General features: G+C 44.7%; 2 protein-coding genes across 2 annotated transcripts in view; one reads left to right on the forward strand and one right to left on the reverse strand.

The window, feature by feature from the left end:
- Positions 1–6,889: 6,889 nt before the first annotated feature.
- On the reverse strand, positions 6,890–8,363 carry lrrc30a (leucine rich repeat containing 30a). The gene has a single exon (XM_048266645.1). The coding sequence runs from the start codon at positions 7,927–7,929 to the stop codon at positions 7,051–7,053; it is 879 nt and encodes a 292-aa protein (XP_048122602.1). The 5' UTR covers positions 7,930–8,363; the 3' UTR covers positions 6,890–7,050.
- Positions 8,364–17,644: 9,281 nt separating this feature from the next.
- The window catches only part of lama1 (laminin, alpha 1), a 54,673-nt gene continuing 44,643 nt past the window's right edge, over positions 17,645–27,674 (forward strand). The window contains exons 1-3 of the mRNA XM_048266698.1: positions 17,645–17,900; positions 23,280–23,450; positions 23,729–23,841. Of these exons, the coding sequence (XP_048122655.1) occupies positions 17,840–17,900; positions 23,280–23,450; positions 23,729–23,841 (345 nt within the window). The 5' untranslated portion in view covers positions 17,645–17,839. The remainder of the gene's footprint in view (positions 17,901–23,279; positions 23,451–23,728; positions 23,842–27,674) is intronic.

Genomic DNA, 27,674 nt, shown 5'->3' on the forward strand with positions numbered 1-27,674 from the left:
TCATCTTAAACTGGACCCTCAGGTGATCCATTGTTTATATGGTAGTGTTATTCTATAGGATAGGTGAAAGTTACAGGTAGGTTAGAACATGTCCACATATATTTCACAGTGACAAAACTAGGCTAAGTGTACAATAGGTCTAACAGTTGAAAATCCGGATTTACACTTTCTGATACATATACACTTGGTTTATCACTAAAATGTAAAAATTAAATGAGCTAATATTGTTTATTTGTTCCCAGATGCTTGTTAAGGAGTCAGTGAGCTTGCTTTAGATGTAGGACATTGTGATACATGATTATACATTTTCTGTCTTGGTCATTTGAAGATTAAAGTTTGAAACAATAACACTCAGAACTGAAGAGGACATAGTTGATCCCTGCATGTATTTTCCAGACAGATGCCCCTTGACTATTTCCCTACATTCTGCCTTTGTCTACCTACTGGTCTTTGAGATCTGCTGTGGGATTTGTACTTCGTCAAAATGGCTATAAGAGTCATACTTTCATTTCCAGACATATTGCATTTGAATCCCATTGGATTTGATACTGTCACTATATGACTTTGTGAAATGAAAAAAAAGGTTCTGTCTTTTCAGTTGTGCCTACATCGATACTGGCAGGGTTGAAGCTCAGATCTCTGGATAGCTGTCTGCGGCTGCAACTCTGTGTTCTTGAAGGTGCAAGGCACCAAGCATCAACTCAACTAGATGTACCACAAAGCGCTACAAAATATGACCGCCGCTCAGTCCTGCACATTCTCTCCGCAAAAATAAATCACGCTTGTCAATTTGTTTCCATCTCCTACTCCATCCCCTACTCTTGCAATTTTTGTGTATGTAAATGAGTGTGCATGTGTGCATTTGCTTTTGTGTATTTGTGTGTTTCTCTGTGTGGGTTTTCACTTGTGAGTGTGTGTGTGTGTGTCTGCTTGCCTGCATGTGTGTGTGTGTTTTATGTGTTTGTGCGTGTGTCTGTGTTCGCTTCTGAGTGGGTGTGTGGGGGGAATGGTGTGTGTGTGTGTGTGTGTTTATGTGTGTGTGCCTGCTTGCCTTGCATGTGTGTGTTTTTATGTTGGTGTGGATGTGTTTGTGCATGCGTGCATGTACATGTTTGTGTCTATGTGTGTGTGTGTATGTGCCTGTGTGTGTGTATGCATGTGAGTCTGTGCGTGCATGCCTGTGTGTGTGTGTGTTTATGCGTGTGTGTGTTTATGTGTGTGTGCATACCTGTGTGTGTGTGTGTGTGTGTCTGTGCTTGTGTGTATGTGTGTGTGTATGCGTGTGCTTGTGTGTGTTAATGTGTGTGCCTGCATGTGTGTGCATGTATCTTTATGAGTGTGTTTGCTTGTGTTCATGAGTGCATGTGTGTGTGCATGCATAGTGTACAGTCACTAAATAAGATAAGATAAGATAAGATAAGACTTTATTGATCCCACAGCTGGGAAATTTACTTGTCACAACAGCCCAGTAATATTTAAATAGAGAGTAAGAAAGTTGTATACAGTATGCCCAGCATACAAGCCCACCTAAAAAACAAAAATCACACAGTGATTGCAACACACCTTAGGCTTTCACCAATACTTTGAGGCAGAGTGAACCTATGGTGAAAAAAAGTTTCACATCACATGTACAGTGGAAAATGCACATTAATAATGAAGTTCAGACACTACATTAACATTACACATTTTCATGACAGTAGTGTTATACATTCTGATGGCAGATGGAATAAAAGACCTGCGAAAGCGCTCCTTCTTACATGATGGGTGTAGTAGTCTGTTACTAAAAGAACTGCAATGTACACATAAAATAACTGAAATGTACACATATATTCATTTATTGTATGGTCCCCCATGAACAGAGTTCTACGAAGCTTGGCATGCATTCAGAGGGTGTACTGATCCTACACTTCAAATTCCATGCAGTTTTGAACCTGTCAGCCAAAGATACCTGAAGATAGATTTTTTCATTTTTAACTAGGTGGCGCAATATATCAAATGATTGGATATTGGTCATCTTAGGCCCTATGGATCTCGAGATATTCACAGAAAACTGTGTCCGGCCATCTACAGGCCAGTTGGTGTATAGTCACTAAATTTACATATAAATGACATATATTGTATGGCCCCCCATGAACGGAATTCCATGACACTTGGCCTGCATTCAGAGGGTGTCAGAATGACCCTACACCTCCAATTTTGTGCATTTTTGACCCTGTCAACCACAGATACCTGTGATTACATTACATTTGCTTTTTCATTTTTAACTAGGTGGGACTACACATCAAATGAGGATGGGATGGGTTGACATGGCCCCTTGAAATCCTAGGCTCTACGGTTCTCGAGATATTCACAGAAAATTGTGTCCGCCCTACCCTCTATTCGGGGGTCGAGTCCGGAGGGGGGGGATTGATGGATCAAAACAGAAAACAATGGTTCCGTGTCATCCTTGTGGGGCTACAACAAGTTCCATGCTCCTTACTGAAGGAAAAAAAATGGAAGAAAAAAATTCTTCGCTGCACGGCGGTCATAATTACGTTATGTCAACATCAATAAGAGGTCATTACACAGGGACATGGTATCTTTGATCACGTCCTGGGAGAGCAATCTAATGCAATTATTGACCCATATCAGGAAATGCACAAGGTCAATAATGTGATCTGCTTCAAGGGAAAAAAGCTTTTTTTTGTGTGTGAAACTGCAGATGATAGTGGACATCCATTTTCTAGACACACACACATGTACACACACACACACTTCAGTTTCTTTTGCCCATCACATAATTAGTGAGCATAGTTACCACTACCGTGCCGAACAAAAGCATGGAAAGTGCAGGAGCAAGAGCTGCGAAGGAGAAGGACGCAGGAGCTGAACAGCATCCAGGTTGACACCAGCCAGAGTAAGGGGGACAAAGATAAAGTGGTTTAATCGGTGTATACAGAGTAGAAAAGAGGAGCGGAAAAAAAACAACGAGGAGACAAGAGCGTTTCTCTGCCCCTTCTCCTCCGCCTCCCTCTGTCTCTCTCACTCTCTTTCTCTCTCTCCCCCCTTCCGTTCTCTGTTTCTTTTTCACATAGAGATAAGTGCAGCCCTTGGAAGGGAAGCCGTATCAACTGCCTCCTTGGTGACATAGGATTACAGAAGCAACCTTGTGCTATAAAGGTATTGGTAGAGCCCGCAGATCGGGGGGTCAGTCTATGTGTGCCAAGTGTTTGGAAATTGGACTGTGACCCCCCCATTCCCCCAACCACCACCACCACCACACACACACCCTCCAAACCAGCCTTAACTCCCCACCACCAAACCTTTCACTTTTCCTGAAAGGGATACGCAGCAAACGTGAATGAACTGTCAGTTTAACCTTGCTCGAGTTCCCCCTCGATAAGACAAAGACACAATGCACCTGCAGTGTCTGAGGGATTTGGTGCAGGTAGCAAGGAGACAGTGAGCAATGGGACTCAGTGCGAATGCGCCCGGGCTTGTACCATTCATTTTCACTGTTTTCTTTTGGGGGTGTGGTAAGGGAAGAGAGGTGCCTGGTGGGGTGTGTGTATGTGTGTGTGCGTGCATGGAGGGGGGGTTGGGTGAGCACAGCATCCCACCAGGGTGTGTGTGAATTTCATCCATTGGATCCGTCACTACGGAGAGGCTACACAACGCGATGTGTCAAGACTTGCCCAACTGTGTGGCGTTATTGTTGGGGGACCGAGGTCTTTTTCCGCCTCCCATCAATCTGGAATCCAGCTGAGATTCACTGGCAGCTCAGCAGAGACATGAATGTGCAGCGAGCTCAGCATGGTAAAGGAATACACCAGCACCAGCATGTAGGAAGCTGTTATCCACCAGGGTATATGGCCTTAGAGATGGAACACCTGTTCTGTCTGCTGAAGACTTGAGTGTTCCAGTCCTACACAACACACACACACACACACACACACACGCACACACACACACACAGTGACTTGCAGACCCATCTAGATGAGTACACATTCTGTGAAACTTCAATCACCAAGGCATAACTGGCTTTCTGCCAAAATGATTTCTATGTCAAGGGTACGCTGTGTGTATGTTTGTGTGGCTGCCTATGTGTGTGTGTATGTACACACATAAATATGTGTGTGTTTATATTACTGTGTGTGTGTGTGTGTATGTGTGTGTGTGTGTGTGTGTATTCATGTTCCTGTGTGTATAGCATATGGGTGTGTCTGTGTTTCAATGAGCACGCATTCATGGATGTGTGTGTATGTGTGTGTGGGAGGGTTAGCTGTTGCATTCTTTCCTTTTTCCAAGACAGTGTGCTGCACATGATCGCAACACAGTTTTCCTCGCTTGGGGCCGTGTGTCTGTGTTGTGCTCATGTCTGCCCAGTGCCAGAGCCTGGCGAGGAGAGCTCAGAGCTCACTAAGTGCTATGGCCGCAGGGGCAGCTCTCATGTCGACTCTGGCAGAATATTGTCATCATTAATCACTCAGCACCCCTGCCCTTTCTCCTCCCTTTTGGCATACAAGGGCATGTGGTGGGGAATGCCATCATAATTACAGCTTTTCTTTGGCTATGCACCATGGACAAATATGGTCCAGTTCCAATTAAAAAGGCAAAAGGACAACACATTAATATCTTGTGTAACACACACACACTACATCAAGCAAAATTATCCAAAAGTCTAAGTGTAAGAAAAAAAGGTGATGACATTTGGCTCCTGTGTTGGTTACTTTGTTACCCTAGGCTAGTGAAGACCTCCTTAATGACCTTTGCCAGTAGAGGTCACTGTTTTCCTGTTCTTATAGCCTTTTAAACAAACTGATGGGCCGTCCTTACTTTAGTTTATGTAGTATATATATATATATATATATATATATATATATATATATATATATATATATATATATATATAAATATATATTTATGTGCATATATTATGTGCCAAAAAGTAAATTTGTATTTATTATCACTAAAATAATAAAGTTTCCCCTAAGCAATTGTAATTGCTTGTGGTGTTAATGCCAAAAAGCTAAGGCCCTTGGATATTTTCAACTCGCAGATACCACTATAAAATGAAACCCCTGCCAAAACTGGACCATTACCTGTTCAAGACCGGCAAATGAGTTGATGGATTGTTGGTGCAAAAGACCTAATGAAGTATGTCCACAAATGCCACAGCATGGGGTGATTCCAACTTGCCGTGGTGAAATGTTGTGAACAAACCAACAAGATGACAGATGACATTGGTTGCTTTTCCTCTTTATGCAAATAAAGACAATGAACAAAAGGATGAGTAGCCAGCAATAAGCAAACTATCCTTGTTGATATAGTGGATGATTTCAGTTAATAAGACAACGAATGAATATAAATTAAAGAAAAGAAATGCCAACAGACTGTGTTCTTTCTCTTCGTCAAATATTTTGAACAAAGAAGAGAAAACCTTGAGGAAAATAAACAGTAAGTTAACATTTACATTCCAAATTGTTAAGCCTAATCACATTCTATTAAATGTATTTACCCACAAAACAGTACAATCTTCACACCAGAAAAGTTTCCATTTGAATCTTCATTTTGAAGGAACAGAAGTTATCAGATGATAAATTGGGGGGGGGGGGGGGTGGTAGCAATGATGTGTTCTGATAAAAACACAAACAGTTTCCCTTAGGCAAACTGAGTGCATTACAAAAGGTGAGGGGTTAGTCTTGAGGTTTTTCACCATTACCTCTGAATCAGCAACCGCCAAACAAGATGGAGGTGCTCGTAAACGAGTGAGGTGTTTTAATCTGCTGACAGGCCTCTCGTTGGCAACCCCCCGAGGAAGTCAATCACTGTTTCACAGAGAGCCTTTGATTGCTTACCAACAGCTGTGGGGGAAAACACATCCAATTGTGCTCTACTGATTGTTCTGTTAAGAGGGAGAAATATGTCACTTGTCTGATTGTAAGAGTTTAAATATTAAAGTCAGATCAATCCTATTCCGCTGACAGGTGTGACACAAATATGGCTGCTCAGCTTAAGACTTTTTTTCTCATTTAACATTTCTGTCAGGCCTCTCTGACAGTTTTGTTTCTCTTTATTTTTCTTTATTTCTTTGTTTTCTGCACTTTCCCACAATGCCAGGCGGCGGCTATAAGCACAGGAGGCACACGCTGACCTTTCTGTTTGGAAAGTAGCCGTTTCTGCCACAGCTTCCTCGGCCCCTCACTCTGTGCCGCCCACTAGATGGGATGTAGCTCGTAATTGCTCTTGTTCTTCTCCTGGGGTTTTCTAAAAAAGGCCGGAGAACACCAGGGGTCAACCGGCCTGAGTCAGCACGTTCAAAATGAGCACACACACACACACACCCACCCCCCAACAAGCAGGGCGAGTGCACTGTGCATGGGGGAAGAAATCCAATCCTTGTCCGAGACAACTGCTATACCCACGGACCTTTTGTTTAACGTACACTTGGGAGTCTTAAACATGCCCCCCCCCCCCCCTCCTCACCAGACTGCTGGTACAGATGGAAGAGATCGTGACATCAGCAACCTTTTTGGTGATGCAGGAGAGCTATTTTGTCTGGCTTAATAGCTTCTGGTGTGTGGAAGGCTAGCTGCTCTTTCTCTTGTTCTCTTTGCGCTGGGCTTTCTGTGTCCTTTCCTCACTGCCTCTTTCATGAGAAAGCGGTACCTTTGTGTTTTCCATTATGTTTTTGCCAGCAAGGAGTTTCATTTGTTATTTGTTTCATAACAACTACATAATAAAAATGTATTAAATTCCTTGTAGCTATTGGTATCATAAAAAAGAATTTACATTTGTTGACTAGCTTGAGTGATTTAAAGTCAATCATAATAATCTAATATGTACTCATTTTAAAAATGAGTACATATTCTCTACTGGCTGTATTTGTTAAACCACATTTTCCAAAGCTGTTTTTTTTCAATACTGTTCTTCACATTCAGTCCTATGACGTGAGTGGAAAATCACTACCACAAGTCCTTCCTCTCAAATTCTCTTATCCAAACAGTTAAGGCAATCCTCCATGCGAGTGCCTGCAGGGAGCTAATCCCCCCTCCCCCCGTCATGGGTCTCTTACGTAGACTTGAGATAGTTGTAGAGGGCGGTGAGCCCCCCTTCCATCACCTCCTTGATACCCTTCTGGAGGGGGTTGTGCATGATGTGCAGGCCTTTGTCCAGAGGGTGGCAGGCCAGTCTCTCCAGCCGCTTCAGCTGGTGCAACTCAGCAGGCACGTCCTTGATGTCGTTGAAGTCCACGTTGAGCAGCTCGAGCCGCGTGAGGAAGCAGATCATCCTGGGAAGGGCGTGGAGGCAGTTGCCCTCCACGATGAAGATCTTGAGGTCGGCCAGCGCCTGGATCTGGTCAGCGATGTTCTCCAGCTGGTTGCAGGCCATGTGGAGGAAGACGAGGCTCTTCATGGCGTAGACGCAGCCGGGGACGTGCACGATGCGGTTGTGGCTGAGGTTGAGCTTGCGTAAGTTGGTCAGCGTCGACAGGCTGGCGGGGAGGCCGCTGATCTGGTTGTTGGCCAGGCTGAGCACCTCCAGCTTGGTGCAGTCGCCCAGCTCCTCGGGCACCTCGGTCAGGTGGTTGCGGTAGGCGAAGAGCACGCGGAGCTTCCGCAGCTGCCCGATCTCCGGCGGCAGGCTGGCCAGCTGATTGCCCCACAGGTTCAGCACCACCAGGTTCTGCAGCACGGAGATGGCGGAGGGTATCGCCCGGAGGCGGTTGAGTGACAGGTTGAGCTTCTCCAGCTCCACCAGCTCCCAGAGCTCCTGGGGAGGCTCGGTCATGCCGCGACGCGCCAGGCTGAGGACCACCTGTCCGAACTGCTTGGTGGTGTGCTGGCGGATCCGTTCGGCCGACGTGAGACTCTCCACACGGCCCGTGTTCTTCCTCGCTTGCCTCTTCATATCCTCCTCGGCAGTTTTCTTCGACTGCTTGCCCCCCATCCTGGCCCTCTGTTTCAGTCCCTGTTTAACCCGCACCCTTCAACACGCAGACCTTAACAATCAAGCAGTGTGCCAACAGAGGCTGGGCATCTGGCTCCAGAGTTCAAATGATTCTTAAATGTCAAATAGAACCCAGAAGTGCTTCACAATAATAGCGAAAAACAATACCTTCGATTCTAGAATGTCTGGTAAAGGCATCCAGACAGCTGCGTTGGAACGCACTCCATGGGTTGAGTCTTGGTGCCTATGCTCAAATACTGTGGATATCCAATAGGAAGTGGACGCTCCAGAGTGGAGCCGTGCATATGTGCGTGTCTTTGTGTTGGCGCGCTGGCGTGTGTGTTTGGGCTGTCTGAGGCTGGGCTATGAAGTGGCTGTACTGACAGATTGAAGGAGGAGGGCCTGAAACACCTCTTACTGAGTTACACTCACACCCCCTGGCCCTGTCCAGCTGGCCCTGTCACTTCGGCCTCCTCGACTGGTGTTAACTAACCTTGATTGTGCTAAGGGCACGCAACGACCATTTTTATTTAAGTCGTCTGATGTTCCATACATGCCTTTGGGGAACCTTTGCTCCCCTTTCGATGTCCCTCAGCTGGGCATTCTTCAAATAAATCAGGCCCATTTCTTAAAAGCTTCATCAAATGGTGGCCAAGGGTTGCATAATTTGCATAGCCATTTCAGTCATTCAATGACTTGATCAGTGCGCAGTAAGAATTCCCAATCGGACTCTGCCATTAATTATCTGTGCACATATTTTTTTTCTATTTATAGCCACTGCCTCCCTGGACATTGTGAGCCCCTTGCTTAAACAATTTGTGGTCATTATTTCATTTCCGATCAGGGCTATTTCAGTTGTTGACAACCTCCTACCAATGTCTTCACCAACCATTCTTGCATCGTTGGTGATCCAGATGGCAGATCAATTACCGTCATAACAAATTATGAGTAGATTATGCACAAAAAAACAACAACAACTAGCGTATGAACTTGTTTTCTAAATGCACTAAGGCCTCTGGCCCATCCACTTTCATTACTTCACACTGTATTAGATAGCTTGAAGAGCTGGATTACGGCCTTATGGGTCGGCCGTTAATAAAAGCAGCAGTCCTCTAGGGGGTATTCCCATTACGGCTTGGTGAGAGATATGAATCTCTGGCCTTTCATTTCAGAGCAATAAAAGGCCTGTGTGGAAGAGCACCAGTTTGAGGTGTTATATAAACCTACCCCCAATGTGGACAGGGTTTCCTTATGCGTTGTTTTTGATGTCCATGCCCTCTATAATGCCACTTCGGTGTATGTGCTGATATACCCAATCTCAGTTTAAAACATTCAGATAACAATTTATGTTTCTTCATCTTTGATCAAGGAATTAAACAAATATTAAAGGTGCTCTAAGTTGCTCTGGACAGCCCAGGCTCCAAAAACAGCAACAAAAACAACCTGGTCCACCCTGGACCATAAAAACATGACAAACTGTTCCAGCCAATCACCGCGTTTAGGAGAGTTTCAATTGCAGGAGGGGGAGGGAGTAGCGAGCTAGCTCTCTGTTTTGTTTGAACGTCAACAGCAGTGACGTTACCCAACATCACTTAGAGCACCTTTAAATTACCAAAGGAACATCCAGCGTGGTCGTTTACTCTTGTGATCTGTGTGGCAACTTTGCTTGACTACTTGTAAAGCATGTCTGCAGAGAAGAAAAACAAGAGAAGCTGTTTATCATAAATATTTGTAAATTGATCATCTCAGCTCACTCAGACACAACATTGCTCTGTGTTTAGGCACATCTGCATACATACGCATCATAGAGTGACACAAACTGAGCAATTTGTGCAATACACAAACACAGCTCACACGTGCACATCCCACACATGCACATAAAAAGAAGTGATCACTGATTTCTTTGTGCCTTAGACATGTTCCTGAAATGATGTGCATGTAAGCCAAACTTCACGGGCATATTAAAAAGCCTGACGCGAAACGAGTACGTGGAGTCAGACGCGGTAATACTCTGAGGACCTCCGCTGGTATGTTTTAAAGACCCTCTGGTATGAGTGGCGCATCCATCACTGTCTGCTCAGATCCTATAAGCCTCCTCAGTGCCTTCAGGGTGCAACCCTTGACCTGGGGCAACGTCAACGGCATAAACCCTTTGCTTTAACAGCCTCCTGTTTATAGGTCTGGGCCATGTTCACAATCCATACTGCTAGGTAATACAGGGAACAGTTCTGACAGTACACACAGAATCCATGTTGTATGTTATACCATATTATTTTAATTCACACACACCATTTCATTGAAGAGCGCACACAGGGTGTGCACATTTTTATATACATTCAGATAGTGTTCTTGTGTTTGTGATTTTGTATGCCTTTTTATATTTGTATATTTTCCTTTTAATATTTTTTGTTTATGTCCCTCATTTATTATTATTTGCTATTCTTTGTTTGTGGATGATGTAAAGTACATTGAGCTGCCTTATGTATGAAAGGTAGTGCTATACAAATAAAACTGCCTTTTTGATGCCAGCCCTTGTGTGTTGGACTGGGCATTCTTTCGTTCCTGTCCACCACGTCGCTCATATAAAATATGCATGGTGCATTTCCAGCAAGTACATCACCATGATCGCTAATGTCCTTTGTGTCCTATACATAATAACAGACTATTAGAACAAAGCATATGCAGCCAAGGCTGTAGGTGCACCGCTGAGTAAAAGAGGAGTTCATGTCCCATTTATGCTCGCTTACAGGTTGTTTAAAAGCGCCATTGACCCTGAATGGCAACTGTAATGGGCTTCATGTGGTAATGTGAGTCACTTGACCCACAAGACAGTGTGCTCCATACAGACTTAACACTCTCAACACCCAACCCAGCCCTGCCTGCTTGGCTGGGCAACAGGAAGTAAAAATAAACCCAACATACTGGGGCTGGAAAACAAAGGCAGCCTATGTCTCACGTGACATGGTCGATTAGACCTGGTGAAATTTCAACGTAATCATGTCACACCACGTTCCTCGCCATGTGTTCGACTGATTTAAAAAGAGTGATTGCACACCTAAAAAACACACACACACACACACACACACACAAGTGGAGAGTAGACTAATTTCAGTCACAAGTCAACTAATGGCATCGCCTCTGGTCTCACAACCCTCTGTCTCTCCGGTGTGTTGATATACAATTTGGACGCCTCCCAACAAAATCTGTTGTAAAGTGCCCATTATCGGGCCTATTACAGCACAGCAGGGCATAACAACATTACTCACATAATTTTCTGGCGGACTGAAGGTGCGGCTCCCCCAGTGGTTGTGGTTTGGGCAGGGGCCAAGCGCAGCCAGGGCAGGTGTCGGCCTCGCATTATTCATCCCTGAATTACAGAAGAGCAACACTGCAGCTACACCTGTAAAAACCCCGCTGAAAACAAACACTTGACCGATTAAACGGGCGATGGCGGGGTGATCGTCAGTATGCCTACACATTTTCCATTAGATGGCTTTAAGTGCACAGGGCTGCATTGCATTGCATTACTTTGTTGTATTTTTTCCGCTAGGCTGGTCCATACCAAGCCATGAATTCTGATTCTGATTAAGAACAGAGCTAATGCTAGGCTCTGGTTGACAATGCTGGGTCAGCTCATACAAAACAGTTGGTTAACACAGGTAAATTAGGCAGGTGGCAGGCTGACAGAATGGCACTTTGTAAAATGTAACAACATAATGCTTTCTATCATTTTGCCCCTGTCATTCTACAGTTTCATAAACAGGGCAAAATTAATTTAGGCATAAAATCAATGAAAGAATGGAATATTTAATTTTGCATCACCCAGTTTACAGAGGACAGTTTAATCTGTCCTTATATCAGTACACTGATTCTGTTGATTACGTGGACAGTGTTTGAGAGCAACAGCTTTTCTCTAACTATGAGACATGCTATTACCTGCAAATAGTCAACAGATCAATTTGCTTTGCCTGTTACGTGCCACATTTCATAGCCTAATGCTGTATCAGAGATGCACTCAAAAAGTCACAACTGAACTTGTCAAGCGGTACAAAGTGTCTCTTACATTGTCAAGGCGTAAGCCTGAAGAGCCAGACCCACAAGATGTGGTCTGGGAACTTACCATTGGCACTGCTCAATCCGATAAACGGTTGTCTTTCAAATGTCCTCTGCACGCAATAGGATAGTGCTACAACTCATGAGTCCCATGCATTTTCCCACCAGCGGAGCTAGTTGGCTAGTAGGCTAATCAAACTTTTGCTAATTAAAAAAAAAGCTTATCTCGAGTCGCATTTTAAAGACTGCTGTTCGCCAGCAGCAGCATCCATCTTCTTTGTTTTCAAGTAGCAGGAAATTCACGCGGAACCGACGCCGACTCTATACACAATGTGATTGGCCTGATAAGTTTCATTTTCCAGCTTGCAAACCAACGGAGAGTTGCTAGAATACCCTGGCTACAAATTACATTTGCTGCCGCTAGGGTGTGTCTAGATTTCTAGGCTATCAAGGCGTGCCCAAAATGAGCAATGTTGCAGGGAAACCACATAACAAATTCGGTTCCATGTGTTCCTATTGGATGATTAAAGTTATCAATGCTATGATACACAAAAAGTCTGGACAAATTATTAATTAAATTCAATTTTCATTGTTTTGCTTTAAGTGATACATGGGACAACTTGTTGCAGGGCTACCACATAACCGGTTCCATGTGTTCCAATTTGATGATTAAAGTTCTCAGGAAACTTGTTTGACAATGCTAGGTCACCTCATACAAAACAGTTGGTTTACACAGATAATTGGGCAGGTGGCAGGCTGATAGAATGGCACTTATTTTATTTTGTAAAATGTAACAACATCATGCATTCTATCATTATTCCTTGCCCCTGTCATTCTACAGTTTCATAAACAGGGCGAAATTAATTTAGGCATAAATATCGATGAAAGAATGAAATCTTTTACATTGGAACACCCAGTTTAGAGATATAATATATAATATATTTCTGCCCAACTCGCTTATGTAACTAGGGGGCGTAGACGGCTACCATGAACCCTCTAGTTTAGTTATCTGTGCACTCAATTGGATATCTGAACTCCAGCATCTTCATTGAGTTGAACCGCTACAGGGGGGAAATAGAACGCTTAGAGTAAACAGAAAAAAGAGGTGAGACTGAGCAGGATGATGAATCGGATGGGGGATATCTGTGCACAGGCTATTACACAACATAAAGATGCCATTTGTAATGGGGGAGGCTGGTGAGAGGGGTGGTGGTGCTGGAGGATTATGTGTGTGTGGCAGCGGGACCTGGGACTGTGCCACAGAAAATGCTTAATGCAGTTATAGAGATACCCAAATCAGGTTTGAGCTGCTGAAACAGCAGCGGAGAATAAAACCCAATTGGGCCTCTGACAATAGCGGCCTGGCATGATGAAGTGCTCCTGCGCAGCCGACTGCATCCCACCTGAGGGAAATCAAATACAAACAGAGCGCACGCCAACAGAGCAAACTCCACGCAGGGCCTAGCAGGCCCTAATTTACCCATTTATACTCTGCACGCCTTCTTATCCAGCCTCTCTCTCTCTCCCTCTCCCTGTGTGTGTATTGTATCTGTGTGTTTGTTTATCTGTCAACTTTAATTAGCAATTACCTATCTCAGCACCGCGCTCTAAAACTTTCCTCTCTCCTCTGCTTTCTGGTGTTCTGGGAGCCTGGGCAAATCCAGCCGCAACACTCAGCTGCCTCAGAGGGGCTTGATGTGATCAGTCAGACGTCAGAGAGTCCGTCTCAACCTCCGGGACTCATCTCACACCTTCAGCCTGAAAGCTTGCGGAATATTCCCAATTGCACTTTGTTCCATCTTTGTGCCACCTGTTCCTATAGTTAGGCTATGGTGTTTCTCTCACCGCTAGATATAGTCACTGTTGGAGGACCAGCTAGTTGGGACTTTGTCCCTATTACCGGTAGCTATTCTGTGCCTTCCCTTTGAAAATGTTAATTTACTGTAGCTATAAGGCGATAACTCATAGCATGCCACGCACTTACATGTAGCACTTATATTACAGTCATAAAACTAAGTGACTGTATTGTTTGATTGGAGGATCAGTTGGTTAGGAGTTTGTCCCTATCACCGGTAGCTATCCTGTACCTGTACCTTCTCTGAATATGTGTGTTTACTGTAGCTATAAAGCAATGACAGAAACACTGCAGGATATGAGAGAATAGCACAGCACAGTTTTCGAGAACACCACCACGAGTGGTCTTGGACTTTCTGGCCTTCTTTTAGCAGTTGATTGCCCCACTCAAAGGCACCTGGGTCCTTCAGTGCCCGCCTGGCGTGCCAAACTTCCTCTCCCACCCGGTGCTGTCGACGGCACTGGAGGACCAGCTGGAGCTGGCTGAGGAGGCGCTAACGCTAGCCTGCGGCACTGAAATGGGCAGAGTGACTGGTGCCAGGCAGATAGAGGGGAGGAGAGGAGCAAAGCTCCAGAGAGAGAGAAAGAGAATGTGTGTGAGAGACAAACAGAGTGAAAGAGAAACCAGTGTGTGTGTGTGTCTCTCCAGAGAGAGAGATAGGGAGAGACAGAGTGTGTATCAATGACTGAACCGAGAGATAGATAGAGAGAAAGCATGTATACAAGAGGGAGAGAGAGAGAGAATGTGTGTGGTTGATTGCCAGAGACAAGGAGCTGTAATTGGGCCTCAGCTGCTTCCCTTTGCTAATGGACATGAGCTCAGTGTGTTGCTTGGGGCTCCACCTCCGTCATTAACCACCACAGATCCTACCGGTCAGAAGGAAGGCTGTGAACTGGCCGGAAAGGGCTATGTGATGAAGTCGGTGACGACTCCGGAGCTTTTAACAAGGAGAGAAGGATCACTCATTATGTATAGAATATCTAGTCCTGATTATTGCCTCACACATTCAACACAGATAAAGCAGGGCTATTATGTGGTGTTGTCATAATACAATTGGGGAGTTTACCTATGTTGAACAAGGGTGCTAGAGAGCCTTCCCTGAGTACTAACATTGAAAAAATGTGACAAATCATGGCTCGGTCCAGTTCATCATCAGCCACTATGGAGGTTAATGTGACCCATACACTAGGACACACCACAGAAGAGTTCATTTTCCACAGCAACCACAACTCCTGTCACTCAGTTAAGCTGTAGGTCACATTGCCAGCGGAAGAGAAAGAGCTAAATTAAACTCTCAAATGAATCGCCAGAAAGAGTATTTGGCGCTAGAGCCCTATAATCCATCACAACTAATACAATGTCGCATCTCATGACAACATGCAGTGGTAGGCCCACCACAAACCGAGATTATGAGGTTTCAAGGACAAACCGCCACGCTCCATATCTCTGGGCCACAGACCTACGCTCGTAGTGGAGAGCGATGATAACAGTCCGGCGTCTCGCCACTGTAGCCTAGAAACATCACCTGTTATGTCCGCTAGTTGCTCCTTGAGAACACGGGAGTCGTCAGCGAGGTCACAGGACTAATAGTATCTCCTTCTCAGTTACTAATCTCTTAAGAGCTGACCGCAGCCATTCCTGGCACAAGCATAGAGTCAGGTTAAGGGGAGACTGCATCCATACAAACTCCATGACGAAGACGACATCAGCGATTCATGTGGAAACCGAAGACAAATTGGGTTAGAGCCTGCGCGGGTTTTTGGTCCAGAGAACGTGTCTTTTTCTTGAAACTGACTGCAGTCACACATTTGGCGCGTTCCCCTTAATTCTTGTTGAAGTATTTTATTCTGGTTATTTTCTTATGAATTTGAGATTGACCCCCCATGTACAAGAGTTATGTACTATTCAAAAGTATAATAATAATAATAATAATAATAATAATATTAAAAAAAAAATACAAACTTTGGTGTGTTCTGAGTGTTTTATGTAGGATATACAGTGAATGGGTCATGGAAACGTTACTATAACTGTCCCTTTGATAGAATCACTATGACAGCATTCGTGACCTCGTTCAAACCTATCCAAACGCGCAACTGCAACATTGCTTGTGATCTCCGATTTCAAAGCGCACTGGTGTCATACCTATTTTACCACTAGAGGTCGTACATGAACAATATGTTCCTGAGACGTAGAAAAAGCTTTGATATGTTCCACAACAGAGAATGTTGGGAAATGTCAAGGCTTTCGTGAATATCTAGTTGAGAGGTTTTAAAAGTTTACCCTAACTCATCTTGACCTTGAGAACCCAACTATTTGTTCTGTTTTTCTGTAAAACAAGATATTGTGTGATCCCGGAGCCAAAACAAATCAGACCTCACTTTTCATCATTGATGTGCAGACATAATTCAGCACAAGGTCATTTTCTCTCGTTTGCTTCAACATTCTCCATTTCAGATTCATGTGAAACGCTATGATGATCTATTTTAGACAAAACATCTGGACTGTTTATCTTACATTTATTGTGAGGACAGTATGTATATCCCAGAACAAGGTTACGTATTTAGAATGATATGTATAAGATGCAATAAATCATAATAATAATAATAATTAAAAAGTCAGCTCAGCTAGAGAGTGTCTTATGCTTAAGCTTCATATACAGAACTTAGTAAAAAAGTTGAAATTGAAGCTAGTTTTTTTCTTTAGGAACAAATCTTGTTGTCCTGTCTTACTTTTTCTGCCAGAAAAAGAGCTTAAAGGTTAATTTCAAATTGCAGACCCCTCACTCATCACTGCACACTTTACTCCACAGTGAATTTGCCCTCTCTGTCAAATCGCCGACTTACTCACCTCTATATCTTCTTATATAAGGGCATTATAGGCAGGCTTCCATGTTACATATCTGAATTTCTTTCTTTTACACAGAGTACTTATGCCTTAAGGTCTCAGAACACTGTTTTATTGAGTGTATCTCAAGCCCAGACAGAGTTGTTCAAGAAGGCTTTCATGTTTGCTGCACCTTCTGCTTGGAATGACCAACAGAAAACACTCAAACTACAGTGTCTAATTTCCTTAAATGATTTTAATGGTGTTGTTAAAGCCATAGAACATGAGTCCATCCAGTGCAAATGTTTTAATTGATGGCACTTTTATTTCATCTGGAATGCACTTGAGTTGTCTTTGCCTCTTTTGTATTTGTTTTATGATTGTTATTTGTTTTATATGTAACTATTTGCTCTGCTATCTTGGCCAGGTCTCTCTTGAAAAAGAGATTTTGTATCTTAATGAGACTAACCTGGTAAAATAAAGATTATAATAATAATTGTTTTGCAGCTTGTGTGCCCCTCCACGTGTGTGTGTGTGTGTGTGTGTGTGTGTGTGTGTGTGTGTGTGTGTTTAGTGGCCTACTGTAGCCTGTGCTACAGTACGCTGCCCTACTTTGTTTTCTAAGGAAAAGAAGAAAAAATATTTGATAACCTGATATTTGGAATAAATCTCAAATCTGGATATTTATCTATTACAAAAATGTTGATTAGAAGGGGAAACACAATTCATACTATTACAAAACTAACGTGTTAAGTGACCTTTGATACACAAGATGTCATAAATGCTATAATATTGTTTTATATCATATCTATCATATGTATTTGTTTAACTTCATTCAAAGGTAGTGCCTTGGGTTAAAACAATTATAAATGTGAAATTCCGCACATGGGGCACACCCCTTCTTCTGGTGCAATGGTACGTCCCAGCTAGCGACTTTGTAGCGGGACAGAATGAAAAGTTGAGACAAAAGTTGGTACTGAATGAAAGAGGGGGAAAGGGAGAGGACAAGGGGGACGTGAGTGGATGCCATCACGGAGTTGAGAAACGAGTATTACGAATGGGAAACGTTTAGATGAATCATCTTTAGTAAATCGTATTACTAGTTGTGTAGCATCCTCAATAACCGAAGTTGAGATATATATATTAAAAAAAAACATTAGTCCTAATGCAATAGCGGAGATGAAGTTCTTTCTTGCAATTGTGTTGCTCTGGACATCCTCTGTGGAGTGCCAGCAAAGAGGTGAGCTGGAAGTAATGCCTTTCCTTTTGACTCTGCACTTTTTTCAGAGTCCATTCAACACGAGGCCCCTGAGCCTTTTAAACATATCAGTTTATAATGTGTATTGCCTTGTAAGTTGGACAATGTAATGCATGTGTAATGAAAGGGGTGGACTACAACAATTTAACGGTTTCATATTGAACGAAAATTGTTATTTATAATAGATACTTACGTATTTTTTAGGGATGGATATGATTGAGTTTCCATGGAATTTATCTTTCTCATTTCTCATCTTGGGAGCTTTTTTGTGCTCATTCCATAAGATGGGCTTCTTCGGCGTCAGTATAGTTTTCATGGCTCGTTTTGGCTATTTACAACACCTAGCGCACTACAAGCCAAACGCACATCCTTTAAAATGCCAAGCGTCTCCAAGTTAGGCCCGCTCTAATGAGTATTCCAGCGAGTTTGCTCAAGTGGACTGCATGAGAAATTCCTGGCCGTTGTTGAATTACAATAGCTGACACCTCTCTTTGCAACAGACAGGCATGCCAACATGCTGGGATCGCACCGCAGCGGCATCTGAAAGAATTAACCTCAAACAGTGATCATGTGATCACTACTAAACTTTTGTTGTGCAGATTACATGGTCACTTTACATTTTGGGATAACATGAGACACGCACGTCGCCACTTTGCCGTGAAATTAGTTTGAGCGTTTAACTTAAAGCCGTGCTCCGCACTTTGTCAAGGTAAAGAATAATAAGGCCTTGACACATTTCTGAAAAGCGAAGGACAGTCGCTCAGAATGCATTAATGATGCTGAAGTGCACTATGCAATCATATATTCACTCACAAAACTAGTGTTATAGAAGAGATTCACACATACACACAATAAACGCTGTCATTTGACAGTAGGGAATGACCAAACGTGTGTTCTTTCATTAAAACTCAGGCTATTTAACAAGTACACTACAATTTGCAATGCAGATGTTGCCCAAATGGAATACACATCATCTCTCTGTGATTTCACACCTCACAGTGGATTCCAATGAAGCTGACAGGAGTTTGAGCTTGGCCTCATAACACATGGTCCCCATGAGAAATCATTACCGCCCTGTGCCTGTGAATCCCAGGCATTGCTGGTGATCAATGAAAAGGGCCTGGTTACTGTTAAGTCCTTTGAAGTGCAGGCGGATTAGAAATGTTATCATAAGCGGCACTTTTATCTGCTGGCTTTTCAAAGCACTCATATTCCCAAGGGCTTTATTTTGTGTGTGTTCCACTCCAGTGCCCGTTAGCACCAAAGTAACCAAGAGACTGTGGGACTGCAAGCCGAGTTGGGAAAGCCCAGCTTTGTGCCCCCATCCTTGTTATTCCATCACTTTGCTGCGCTGTGCGCTGGGGTCTAAGTGCCCCGGCTCTGTGCTGAGGAAGGCGAGGCGAGGTTAGGCTGATGAGGTGGTGTGCAGGCTAAATTACAGGACTGTGATAGATAGCCCCTGGTCACTCCACGGTAGCAGTGGGAAGCTCATTAGCGGTGCTAGTGCTACTGGGTGGTGCTGGTTGGGATTAATATGATGTGATGTTCCTTCAGGTTGACTGGTGGAGCTTGGCACTAGGGATGCCTGCATTGTGGCTTCAGTTCCAGTCTGAGGAGGACAGACACTGAACAAGCTGTGGGCAGTCACTATGGTCTAGATGCTTTGGGTTATAATGCCGGCTAAGTGCATCAGTGCACATGTGCAAGATACACATAATCATATGGTTTTATCCATTACAATCAAATGGATACAGCATCTATGAACTTAATGGCAAGATCATACATCATAACATTCTCTCTTTCTCTCTCTCTCTCTCTCTCTCTCTCTCTCTCTTTCTCTCTCTCATTCTCTCTCTTTATCTATCACCCGGCCTATCTCACTGTCAGCATTCCAAATCATCTTACAAATTGACAAGATCTATGTGGTTATCAGGATCCACTGTACTCCAGAACAGAGCTCCTGAACATTCCATATGAGTTAGACCTTGTCATAAAGCTGGCTGCTAATACACACATATGATAATTACTCTGAAGGAGCTGTTAGCTGAGAGCAAGAACAAATGGCTTATCACTCTCAATCTGCTGCCACGCGTCTTATCTCCAGATGTCATTGTCTCAAACAGTGTGCCTTATCGATTTCATCACCCTTATCTAGGCGCCCCCTGCTTTTGGAATGGCAAAGACCTGTCATTAGGAGACAGTCAAGCGTTTGCTAACTAGGAAAGTTCCCTTATCACTCCCTCATAATCTTCGGCTTTGTTTTCAGCTCTCTCCACCTGAGACTCTTTCAGATACAAGCAATTAGTTGGGTGGTCCCAAGACAAGGAACCTGAAATTGTCTCCTTGGAGCATTGGTGCTCACGGCATAATTGTCTTTGTGTGGGAAATGTTTTAGGGTCTGAGGTTGTGGAGCTATAGATGCCATACTGAAAATACAGCTGTGTCAGCATTTATATTAGTAATCTGTATATTATAAAATAGGTTCACTTTCACAACTAGGTGCTACAAAGTCACTTCTGAGTAAACAGGGTTGTGGTTGTGGACAAGTGCGTTGGTTGATTGACAATTGTTGATGACATTCTTCTGTTAAACAAGCTTTGGTTCATTACACAATCATTGAACTATCAGGTTCTTGATAAGCCCTTTCTTTGGACTCTCACTTCTGAGGTGAAGACACTAAGAATTCCAACAGAAGCTCAGCAAATAATACAGATAGCACAACATCTATTCACCCCTGATAATCTCAGATTGCCTCCTGTTATCAGAGTCAACAGTTGCTTCATCTGCAAATCATGTGCATTTTCTCCCCTTGAAAAACTCTAAATGGCAGTGAAGATTGCACTTTTGAAACAGCCCTGCAGACAGCTGCATCCAAACAGAAAAATGGCCTCAGCAGAATGAGAGCCTGCCATCCTGGGCTCCTCTCGTGGGCTAACTTCTGGGGGCCTTCTTGGCCTGTAGTAGTCAATCAGGGGGTGACTGTTGTCAAAACATTGATGTTATACTGTGGTCTGATCTCTGCTTTCTCGCCGGAGAAGCTTGATCCCCCCCACCATAGATTGTGAAGTGGGACAGGTCGATGATGTGTCGAGAGACCACAGGCGCTGTGTGAAACTCGATCACCTTAAAAACTCAGTGTGGGGCCATTATTACTCTCATAAACGCTGACAGGGCTATAGGCTAAACCTCTTTACCACAGCTTTGCCTAGACGTGTAAAGACCATCGTAGTGATGCATGCATATACAGTACCGTGTAAACACATGCTGGCTGAACAGTAGTTCAGAAGAGATGTACAGTATTGTTGAAATGTCAGCTTCCCACCCTACTTATATGTAAAGGCAGACAGTAGATTTAGTTTACACAAGCAGTGTCATACCCACCATAAACACATTGAGCCCATAATTGTCATTGTGCCATTGTTAAAGAGGTGAACAGACTCCCAGCAGCCAATACTCTCACTTGAGGCTTCACAGGACTCTGGGGAATGCCCTGGTTTATGAGCCAGTGACACAGACAGAGCAGGTGTTTACTATGGTAATGTGTGTGTGGTGGGGGGGGTGTGTGTGTGTGTGTGTGTGTGTGTGTGTGTGTGTGTGTGTGTGTGTGTGTGTGTGTGTGTGTGTGTGTGTGAGTGAGTGACTCCGGCAGTCACCTGAAACAACAGCGGAGAGGAGAGGGGTGAGTTTGGACGGAACTGAGGAATTTATTGAACAGAGCAACTGGTCACCCCTGAAGGACTCCTGCTGATGCTTTGCCAATAAACTGTTACCTCATCTCCTCGTGTGTCTACTGTGATCAGCAATAACTTGTCTGAAACAAGCCTGCTTTCAGCAATAACAGTGTATGGTATTGGTATGGCCTCAGATAACAGAAGGTCTAAGAAAGTGAAGCTAGACCTTGCACCCAAAAAGATTGTTTTTATTATTTTTTTAAAATGCCAAGGTTCTCTCAAAGATTTGGATGCTCAAACTTGTGTGGGTGTTCTCTTATCTTGTTTTCTGGGGGCATTCTACAGTCTTGGGTAATTGCATCAGGCTCTGTCTCCTAATGAAATCACAAAGAGTTGCTGAATAGGTGGCCCACCGTCCCCTGGTGTGTCTGTCTCAGGTATGCAAATAATGGCCTGGCAGATGTGCATCCCCATCATTAGGAGAGGGTCTTCATTCATCAGACTCTTTGTCTGCCCTGCGTTTGAAGTGGGCCGTGGCATCAAGGACATTGGGGGGGGGGACAGGGGAATTGGATTTCACTTAGGGTTGGGGTTTGTCTTGGCGTGTTGTCCAGACGCCTGATGGTTAGAGTATTGGTAGTGTGTGTGTGTGTGTGTGTGGAACATGCATATGCATGTCTGTGTTGTGTGTTCATGTGTATGTGACAGAGAGAAATCAGATAAAGTTATCTTTCTTCATGGCCTCTGTGTTCTGTATAATGATAGTACTGCATAAGAACCTTCACGGTTCACAATATCACATCATCTCTCACTATATTTATACTCTCTGTTATAAGTTGTGTTTAATGAGGAGGTTCATTTAAAATGGGATGTCTGGTTTGTTTTGTCCCTCTCAGTGACTGGTCCACCTAAAAGTATTCTGCATTTGAGCATGTGATCGCCTGAGCCGGAAGCAACCCCACTTGGCTCAGAGCTTTGCCTGATCCCTCTTTTTATCTTTCACTCTTTTACTCACAGTAATGAGGGTGCGGTGGAGGTGGGGTTGGTGGGTGGGGGAGTGTGGGTATGAGGTATGAATGAAGAGGGGGGTGGGTGGGTGTTAGGCGGAGATGCCAGAGGATGTAGGGGGCCCCAGGGCCGAGGGGTTATCGCAGTGAGCCAAAGGCAGCTAGCTAGCCCTGAATAGACTGTGGCCATTGTCAATTGTCCAAGACATAGTCATTTGTGCCATCAATGGTGCATGTAAACATGGCAAAGGGGGGTGGGGTGGGGAACGGGTGGGTGGCTGTGGGGATTCTCTCTTCAAAGGCAAAGGCCTGCAGAGAGATGAGATGAGAGGAGATGAGAGGAGAACACAGGGAAGGGAGGTGGAGGAGAAGATTGAGATGTTGTGTTGTGTGGGATGTGTGATGAGTGAGACGGGAGCAGTGGAGTGGGCTGGGCTGGGGCAGGGGCAGGGGCAGGGGTAGGGCTTCTGTGCAGAATGTGTGTGTTGGGGAAAGATCCTATCTCTTCTGTCTATGGATAGTGCTTTCTTGGAATGGCTTTGTTACTTAAGTAAACTCTATTCTTGACACCGCAAAACATCCCCGTGAGGTGTTTATACATGTATGTGTGAATATGAACATCATGTCAGTATATGATGATGTGTCCTGCTTCTAACGCACTGATCATGACCTCTGCTCCGTAGGTCTGTTCCCTGCCATCCTGAACCTGGCCACCAATGCCAACATCACTGCCAATGCCACGTGCGGAGAGCCTTACCGGGAGATGTCCTGTAAGCTGGTGGAACACGTGCCAGGCCAGCGCATTCGCAACCCACAGTGCAGGATCTGTGATGCCAACAGCCACAATCCCAAAGGTACTAGTGCCACCCAGGAGACACACTAATATCTGTTATTATTCTATTAGGGCCAAGCTAATGCTAACCTCAAAATAAGCCCTCAGATAACATAATGACATTTTAAAGCAATAATTTAAGGGTTGAAGAAATGAAGCAACTAAAGGAATGTGTTGAGTCACATGCACAGGCTTACTGTATCATTGGGAATGTAGGCTGTGATTGTTTGAGCTATACACAAGTTAGCTGCAAAATATCATGAAATAGTTTTCTAAATATGTCATGGTGTTCACTCACAGAGCGACATCCCATTGGCCAAGCGATTGATGGCACCAACCAGTGGTGGCAGAGTCCCAGCATCAAGAACGGCCGGCAGTATCACTGGATTACCATCACTTTGGACCTGAGACAGGTAGGCTGCTCACCTAGCAGAGATCAACAACGCTGTTTGCATGAGGGTATCAGTTCCTTGTTATACGCACAGCAGAAGATGGCCATGCTGCCGGGTCCTGTTTTAGACACATCCGTGTAACACTCATATACAATATCCAGCTGTTTTCATACAAGTATGTCGTTGTATAGAAGCACATACAAGCCCTGTTGGCTAGATTCATTTGCAGCCCATTGCACCTGGCAGTCACAGTCTTGTGCTGTTATCTCTTTACTTCATTGATGCGTAGCTCAGTGGAGTCATTTCTCCTGGTGGTCTCTCTGTCCAGGGCTAGCAGTGGGCATCCCTCCCACCACTATCCCTGCAGTCCAAACGGTCCTCGCCCTGCCCAGTCCTCAGAGCCCCCGACTGACTCTCACTCTCCCAGCTCCTGTGCTGTAATCGGCTGTCAGCGGCTCATTCACCCCTTCGGGCTGCACTAGAAACCAGACTCTTGGCCAGGAAGTCTACACACACACACACACGACTCTCCCCGTACTCCCCTTCCTCCTCCTCTTCCTCCTCAGCCGCCCCTCCTGTGCTCAATCTCTGGTTCTCCACAGCAGCGTGGAGTCCATAAGCTTACCTTACAGCCAGCAGACAGACAGTCAGCAGCGAGCCAGAGCACCTGTCATGGAGGCCTTCCTGATTTACAGTACCTGCTCCTACAGATTCATATCAGGCCAGGAGACAGAGAGAGCGAGCGGGAGAGAGAGAGAGCGGGAGAGAGAGAGAGAGAGAGAGAGAGAGTGAGAGGAAGGCAGAGAGCCAGAGAGAGAGAGAGAAAGATGTCTGTATGTCTGCTCGTTACGATGACTGTCAGGTCGGGCCATTTATCTCCCTGTGCACCGCTGACAGTCTCCTTCTGCGGACCAAAGAGGCAGTAGCACCCCAGTAATGCCAGATAGGCCAGTGAGAAGAAAAAGGAGTGTGGGGGAGAGGAGTTGTCTCCCCGCGAGGCCTGATACTCCCGTTACACCTGATTAGTCTGGCAGAGACTACAGAGAGAGCGCGAGAGAGAGAGAGAGGGAGAGGGAGGGAGAGAGAGAGAGAGGGAGAGGAGAGGGGAGGGGAGAGAGAGAGAGAGAGAGAGAGAGAGAGAGAGAGAGAGAGAGAGAGAGAGAGAGAGAGAGAGAGAGAGAGAGAGAGAGAGAGAGGGAGGGAGAGAGAGAGAGAGAGAGGGAGAGAGAGAGACTCTCCTCCGGTGAGGGGTCTGCCCAGTCACACGGGAGGAGCAGGTGGATACTGTTTCCTGGTCTGAGTAGGAGTGACTGTGAGAGGGGTCTAGTAAAGCATGCAGAAAGCAGGACGCATTTGTGGCAGGATGAAATGCACTCCAGGTGCTGGAAGGAGTGTGGGTGGAGGAAAGGGACTCAAATGCATGCATGTTCTGACCTAGAGTTGTACATGCACACATGGATGGAGCATTACGATGATGTGCGTGGGATTCAGTGTATGTGATTCTGGGTCTGTATGTCATCATGATGCTGGCTTATGCAGCCATCTTATGTCATGGAAGGATCCACTCTCCATTTGAGAGTTGCATCTTTCTTTGTTCATTGTGTGCGTGTGTATGTGTGTGTGTGTGTGTGTGTGTGTGTGTGTGTGTGTGTGTGTGTGTGTGTGTGTGTGTGTGTGTGTGTTTGTTTGTGTGTGTGTGAAATAGAGAGACTGAGAGAGAGAGAAAGAGAAAGAGAAGTATTGACTGTGTGTGTGTGTGAGAGAGAGAGAGAATCAGAGAATGGAGGTGTGTGTCTGCGACATCTCCCAGTGCTCAACCCTTCAAAGGAGCTTAGGGTTCCTGGGAGGCGACAGGGTGCAAGCAGGCTGTCCAGAGAGATTGAGACTCAGAAACCCAGAAACTAATCCAACCTCCCTTCCACTCTGAGACCAGTCGAAGACATTCCAGAGAGAGAGAGAGAGAGAGAGAGAGAGAGGGAGAGGGAGAAAGAGAGATGGAGAGAAAGAGTAATTGAAAGAAAGAGAAGAAGTAAAAGAGAGTGCAAGCAGGTTGTCCAAACCCCATAGCTATTCAGACCCTCTCTTCCCTAAGACCAGGAAGAGGGACAGAATGAAAAAGAGAGGAATACAAGAGGGAGAGAGAGAGAGAGTGAGAGAGAGAGAGAGAGAGGCAGGCTGTCCAGAGTGATTGAAACCCGGCCTAATCCTAGATCTCTCTCCACTCGGTGAACAGTCAAAAACATTCCAGTAAATGAATGAAAGAATTAGAGAGAGGAATAGAAAGTCTAAGGAAAGAGACATTCTAGAGAGAGGAGGGGGGCAGGGAGTTGAGAGAGTGAGAGAGAGCAGGGACAATTTCAATAGAAAGAGTGTGAGAAAGGAAGATAGAGTGGGAAAGAGAGAAATAGAAAGAGAGAGAAAGAAAGAGAGAGAGAGAGACAGGGCACATGCACATTGGCCAGGCTGAAATGAAGCCCAATCCGATAGCCATGGTGGCTCTGAGGCATTCCAACGAAATGAAAAGAGGCAGATAGATAGAGAGGTCATGGAGAAAAGAAATGGATTTAGAAAGAGGGAGAGATAAGTGGCCCTAGGGAAAGCCATTTTGATAGCTACCTAGTGCTTGTTGCCTGTTGTTGATTTAAAATCAGTAAAATCAGTATGCCTGTATAAATGATCAGAGAGAGCAAGGCGGAAATGAGAGAGAGAGAGAGAGAGATTGAGAGAGAAGAAGAGGCACAAGAAAACTGTAAAATGATATGTTCTCTGTTGACTATCCAACTTCACATCAGTCCTAATTGCCAATAGTTACAGTAATGAGCCACTGAAATGATAGACCAGTAGTAGAGAATGAACCCAGGAAACACAATACTGTACTGCACCGTACTGATCTGCACAGAAATGTATTGCGTATACTGTATGTCAATGTACATAACTGTCACAGAGAACAGAGCTGTGGGACACTTCTGGTTGAGATCCGGTGCGGGTTGGGCAGATTCGGGCCACGTCACAACCAGATGTGTGCCAGATTCAGTGTACCTGGGCTAAAGTTCTCTAGTGCCCATCTCCTCTCGCTCATCATGCCAACAGAGCATAATAGCCATGAGGAAATCTCAGATTACTCAGCAACTCTGCTTCCAGATCTGGATGCATTCATGCTGGCTGGAAAATGTGTGTGTGTGTGTGTGTGTGTGTGTGTGTGTGTGTGTGTGTGTGTGTGTGTGTGTTTGCGTCCGTGTGTGTGTGTGTGTGTGTGTGTGTGTATGTGTCTGTGTGTCTGTGTGTGTGTGTGTGTGTGCGTGCGTGTGTGCGTGTGTGTGTGTGTGTGTATGTGTCTGTGTGTGTGTTTGTGTAGAGGGGTGGTGGCTCAATGTAGAGAGGGAGAATATAGCCTGAAGGCAACAAGAAAACTCAGCCGGTAGGAACAAATTGTCAGATTAGGCACCATTCAAAGCCAACACTGTGCCCCTCTCCCCTTCAGTGTGTGTGTGTGTGTGTGTGTTAGGGCTCACTCTACAGAGATCACCAATGCTTCTATCACCCTTCCATATGCTCAACTGAATCCGACACAGACAACATACTGTATGTCTTCTATATTCTTTTAAACCAAACTATTATTTTAATAGACCTACTCTAAAAAGTGTATCCTAAATTGTCTGACTATGACAAAATCTTTTAACTCTTAATCAACTTGTACACTCATACAAATATCACAATGTCAGCAAATTCATGAAGTGTTGTCCCAGCTGTGAACTGCAGCCAGAAACCTCCTCTGGGGCACGAGAACTGTGAGGACTCTGATTGAATAGGAATTTCACTGCCATGACTAAACCCAACCGCAGACCTGGCTGTCC

This window comes from Alosa alosa, chromosome 16, assembly GCF_017589495.1.
Source record: "Alosa alosa isolate M-15738 ecotype Scorff River chromosome 16, AALO_Geno_1.1, whole genome shotgun sequence".
In the NCBI taxonomy this organism is placed as follows: Eukaryota; Metazoa; Chordata; class Actinopteri; order Clupeiformes; family Clupeidae; genus Alosa; species Alosa alosa.

Coding starts and splice junctions, on each gene's coding strand:
- lrrc30a (XM_048266645.1), bottom strand. CDS start 7,929: ATGGGGGGCAAGCAGTCGAAGAAAACTGCCGAGGAGGATATGAAGAGG.